The following is a 5,482-nucleotide window of genomic DNA, read 5'->3' as shown; positions in this document are numbered from 1 at the left end:
AATAAATCTGTTCGTCTTTAAGGTGCCACCGGACTCCTTGTTGTTTTTATAGGATGGAGTAGAAGGCTTACAAGATTTTGGTACCGCCTAAACCAGAGGTTGGCAAATTAAGTCCCACGGACCACATCCAACCCACAGGATGGTCCTGCCCGGTCCTTCAGCTCCAGGCTGGGGAGGCTACCTCTGGCCCCTCCCTTGCTGTCCCCCCGCCCCTGCAGCCTCAGCTCACTGTGTCATCAGTGCTCCGGGCAGTGGGGCTGCGAGCTCCTGCCGGACAGCGCGGCGGTGTGGCTGGCTCCAGCTGGGTGGCACCGCTACCAGTCCTGGTGCTCTGAGCAGCACGGTAAAGGGGTGGGGTTTGTGTGTGGGGGGGGGTGGATAAGGGGCAGGGGATCCCAGGAGGCAGTCAGGGGACAGGGAGCAGGGGGCGGTCGGATGGGGTGGAGGTTCTGGGGGGGGAGAGCATTCAGGGGATGGGGAACATGGGGGGTTGGATAGGTGTCAGAGTCCCAGGGGACCCGTTAGGGGGCGGGGGTGTAAATAGGGGTCGCGGCAGTCAGGGGACAGGAAGCAGGAAGGACTGGCTAAGGGGTGGGGTTCCGGGATGGTGATTGGGGGCAGGGTTCCCGGGAGGGGGTGGTCAGGGGACAAGAAACAGGGGGAGTTGGATGGGTCAGGGGTTCTGGGGGGGGAGTCAGGGGGTGGGGAACAGGGAGGGTTGGGAGTGGGAGTCCCGGGGGGGCTGTCAGGGGGCAGGGATGTGGATAGGGGTCGGGAGGGCAGTCAGGGGACAGGGAGCGGGGGGGGTTGGATAAATGGGTGGGATCCCGGGGACAGTTAGGGGCGGGAGGTCCCGGGAGGGGGTGGTGAGGGGATGAGGAACAGAAGGCGGTTGGATAGGGGGTGGGAGTCCCGGGGGGGCTGTCAGGGGGTGGGGGTGTGGATAGGGAGCAGGGGGGTTGGATAGGGGGAGGGGTTCCCGGGACAGGGTAGTGAGGGGATAAGGAGCAGAGGGCGGTTGGATAAGGGGGTGGGAGTCCCGGGGGGGCTGTCAGGGGGCGGGGGTGTGGATAGGGAGCAGGGGGGTTGGATAGGGGGAGGGGTTCCCGGGACGAGGTAGTGAGGGGATAAGGAGCAGAGGGCGGTTGGATAAGGGGGTGGGAGTCCCGGGGGGGCTGTCAGGGGGCGGGGGTGTGGAAAGGGAGCAGGGGGGTTGGATAGGAGGCGGGGTTCCGGGAGGGGATGGTCAGGGGACAAGGAGCGGGGGGGTTGGATGGAGCGGGGGTTCTGAGGGGGGCATTCACTGGGAGGGAAGTGGGAGGGAAGTGGGACGGGGCGGATAGGGGGCGGGGGCCAGGCTATTTGGGGAGGCACAGCCTTCCCTATCCGCCCCTCCATACAGTTCTGGGATCCCGATGTGGCCCTCAGGCCAAAACGTTTGCACACCCCTGAGCTACACCAAACCCAAGCCTTGATCTGGCCTATAACCCTACCCTAAATCTAAGTGTGATCCAGGTCCAGCTCTGAACCCAGGCTCTTCTGCCCATTTCTACCTATAGCTTCACTATGTGCAAGCAGCTAACCAGTGCACGTTACTGTTATTATTTACATACCATCACACGTGTGTTTGACACCATGTCCTTAGAATTAGATGTAATTAGTTTCCCCAAACTGGACTTTTGGCAATAACATTTCCAGAGCCATCTATGCAACTGCAAACCACAGAGAGCTCAATAACCCCTGAACTAATCTGAGGTGTGTGTATACGTAATAGGAATATAAAGATAACCATACACTTAAACAGAGATGCAGTCTCAAGCTACACAGAGACTCTACTGGCCTTTTCCGTATAAAACCCATTTCGCACGTTGATTCTGTTTGTATGTTATAAATCCCTCACATCAGTTTTGTGGCAAATAACCCCTAGTGTCTATTCTCCTAATGCTCTATAGGGTGAAGCAAAGTACTCCCTGATCACTCCGGGGCCTCCGCCACATACTTCTTGGGGTGGACGTACCAGTGGATTCCCCTCAAAATTACACGAACAGTAATTATTTCCCCAGTCCAAGTTGACCAGCGCTCCAAAATTTTCAGGAAGGGCCCTTAGGTGGTTGTAGCCCAGCCACAGAGTGCGCAAGTTTCTTAAGAGACACACGTTCCCCGGCAGCTGCTCGAGAGAGTTGAACAGCATCAGCAACGTCTCCAGCTTCTGTAGATGCTGAATGCTGGGAGGGAGGGTGCTTATTTGGTTATCGCTGACATCCAAAAAAGTGAGGTGTCTGAGCTGGCAGACCTGGGCAGGCAGTTCCGTGAAGTTGTTGTTGGCCAGATGCAGGCTGTGTAGCTTTTCCAGGCCACCGATCTCTGGTGGCAGAGAGGTCAGGCGGTTGTTACTGAGGGTGAGTCTCTCTAAGTTGCTCAAGGTGCCGATCTCGGCAGGGATCTCCTTCAAGTTGTTGGAGTCCATGTAAAGAAGGGTTAGGCTCCTCAGGTGGCTGATTTCTCGAGGGATCAGCTCCATCCTGTACCTCAGGCAGCTCTCTCTTTCCGGGCTCATCTCCAGGACCTGCAGGCCTTCCAAGCCAAAGACCCGCAGAGGCACCGACACCAGCTCCTTGCCTTCTATTTTGAGTTTTCTCTGCCCTTCAAACTTAGGGTCGTGCTCTGTGAGGTACTTCCACTGCTGGTCGGTGCTGAGATTGAGAGAACTGAAGGATCGAGCTGATTTCATTCTGCCACCACAAGCAGATTTGGGGGAACAGAGAGAAATAAGATCCTTTCTGGGGTGTTACATTCTCCAGAGACAACCACGGTGATTCTTTATCAGCCTGGCCTCAGCCTCCACTGCTCTTTCTTCTCCGCCAGGCAAGTTAGCAACACAAATACTGAGGGTTCAGGTTGCTCAGCGACATCCATTAAGTAAACACGTCTTCCTGATCAGCTGGATTTCTGCCCTTTGATCACGGCTCTGGCAGTGTGCACATAGCCAAGCCCACAAAAGGGGCACTGCCTCCTCGGAGTTTATACTGTTCATCTAACTCAGTGAGCCATGAGGAAACTTGTGTGTCACTTTAGAAAGCAAAACTGAAACTCTAGATCTACGCACCCGAGCCGCTCTCGCTGTAATCACCTCTAGCTGTACGTTTTACTAGGCAAATGCTCCAGGCCAAACCTAGGTCCTGACCCAAAGCCCACTGAAGTCAATAAGAGTTCCACTGACTTCACTGGGCTCTGGATCAGGCCCTGAGCTGCCCGCTGCCTCACTTTCCCCATCTGTAAGAGGAACAATAATAGTTGCCCACTGCACAGCCATTTTGGGAGGCGGCATTCATTAATGTTTGTACGGTGCTTTGAGATCTGGGGGTGGAAGGGTCTATGGAAATGCAAAGCATCTGTATTATTAGAGGTGGGCCCAACTGTCCATGTTTGTGATGTCAAAGGTAAGTGGATGACGCAGTAGGTGGGTACGAGGAAAATAGACACCAGTTTCTGATGGTTCCCATTTACCATAACCCCCACAGCACTGTCATTTGAAGGATGCCATCTTGGTGGAGGAACAGTAGAGCTTTTGTTTGGAACAAATTCAAACAGATTTCAGAAAGTCTAATAGAGAACATAGTTGGGAGAGGGAAGGGCACAATAACTTGGAAAAATAACATATACCTGAAGCAGAAAGAGCCTATTTGCAAGTGACACTTCCTAACTGGAAATGCTGTCTCTCACAACTATCTGTGCCAATGAGACACAAAGTAAATAGTAGCCACCTTTTACCAAAAAGCGATGAAGCGTGCCTTACAATGGGAGCCATTTCACTCAGCCCAAAGCCATCCTGCAGTATGATGTTCAGAAGAAATGACACTGCCAAAAATGCAGTGCTTGTGTAACAGTATATATCGTAATACTGTAGGTGTGTAGCCTTCTCTACACTTAGATGGGTCTGTGTCTCAGAATCTGGTTCCTTCAATAAGTATTTAACAAATAGTCTAAGCAGCACTGATACAATTTTTTTGTTTTGTATGTCTGGGCACAATTCACCTTCAGACACGTGTCCTAATCACCCATCCTAACCATGAGATTGACTTTGGGCTCTCGCTTCTGTGATAGACCCAGGCCAGTTGGGAACAAGAGAGGGAGATATACTGGCCACTCGATAAGCAGTTTTCTGTTCCCTGAGTGACCAGAACAGGGGCTGCTCCAGGCTAATGAGAACACCTGACTCCAATTAACCTGCTAAGAGTCAGGTGAGGCTGTTAAGCACCTGACTCTAATTAAGGCCCCTCTGATGCTATAAAAGGGCTCACTCCAGTCAGGCCAAAGGGAGCCAGGGGAGAGGAAGTGCGTGTGAGGAGCAAGAGGCGTGCAAGAAGCTGGGAGTGAGTAGGCACTGCTGGAGGACTGAGAAGTACAAGCATTATCAGACATCAGGAGGAAGGTCCGGTGGTGAGGACAAAGAAGATGTTGGGAGCAGGCCATGGGGAAGTAGCCCAGGGAGTTGTAGCTGTTGCACAGCTGTACCAGGAGGCACTATAGACAGCTGCAGTCCACAGGGCCCTGGGCTGGAACCCGGAGTAGAGGGCGGGCCCGGGTTCCCCACAAATCTCCCAACTCCTGATCAGACACAGGAGGAATTGATCTGGACTGTGGCTTCTACCAGAGGGGAAGGTCTCTGAGCTGTTTCCCAACCCACAGGGTGAATCTGTGAGGCGAGCAAATCTACCAATAAGTGCAGGACCCACCGAGGTAGAGGAGGAACTTTGTCACACTTGCAAGGTCTGTGTTTTAGGAACGTAGGGCAGAGGCCTGTCAGGGACTTCCTGAATCATCGAGTCCAGTCCCTTGCTATAACAGGGACTGGACTTCCTGTAATCCTGTTGATAAAGTTATCAAGCTCCATCTTGAAACTCATTAAGTTGCCCCCAGTACTCCTATTGGAGGCTGTTCTGTGCTTCACTCCTTCGATGGTTAGAAATCTTCTAATTTCCAGCTGAAATTTTTTCATGACTAGCTTATACCCATTTGCTCTTGTGCCAGCTTTGGCCTTTAGCTTAGAAAGCTCTTCTGTTCCCCTGCTGTTGACTCCACTGATGTATTTATAGACAGCAGTCACATTCCCTCGGCCTTCATTTCGCAAGGTTAAGCAAGCCATATGCTGTTAGCCTCCTCTCAAAAGATAGGGTCTCCATTGCCCTGATCACTCTAGCAGCCTTCTTTGTACCTATTCCAGTTTGAAATCAAGGTGGAAGGCCCCATCTGCCTTTAGGGGTCTGCTGTCACCAACAGACCATGCTTTGCCTTCATAAGAATGGCCATACTGGGTCAGACCAAAGGTCCATCTAGCCCAGTATCCTGTCTTCCGACAGTGACCAATGCCAGGTGCCCCAGAGGGAGTGAACCTAACAGGTAATAAACAAGTGATCCATCCCCTGTCACCCATTTCCAGCTTCTGGAAAACAGAGGCTAGGGACACCATCCGTGCCCATCC

General features: G+C 52.9%; 1 protein-coding gene across 1 annotated transcript; it reads right to left on the bottom strand.

The window, feature by feature from the left end:
• Window positions 1-1,930: 1,930 nt before the first annotated feature.
• Window positions 1,931-2,731, bottom strand: LOC123365371 (leucine-rich repeat protein SHOC-2-like). Its single transcript, XM_045008158.1, has one exon. The coding sequence runs from the start codon at window positions 2,729-2,731 to the stop codon at window positions 1,931-1,933; it is 801 nt and encodes a 266-aa protein (XP_044864093.1).
• Window positions 2,732-5,482: the final 2,751 nt, after the last annotated feature.

The sequence above is a fragment of the Mauremys mutica genome, chromosome 2 (genome assembly GCF_020497125.1).
Source record: "Mauremys mutica isolate MM-2020 ecotype Southern chromosome 2, ASM2049712v1, whole genome shotgun sequence".
NCBI lineage: Eukaryota > Metazoa > Chordata > Testudines > Geoemydidae > Mauremys > Mauremys mutica.
Note: the sequence above shows the minus strand (reverse complement) of the source record. Positions and strands in the feature narration are given on the sequence as shown.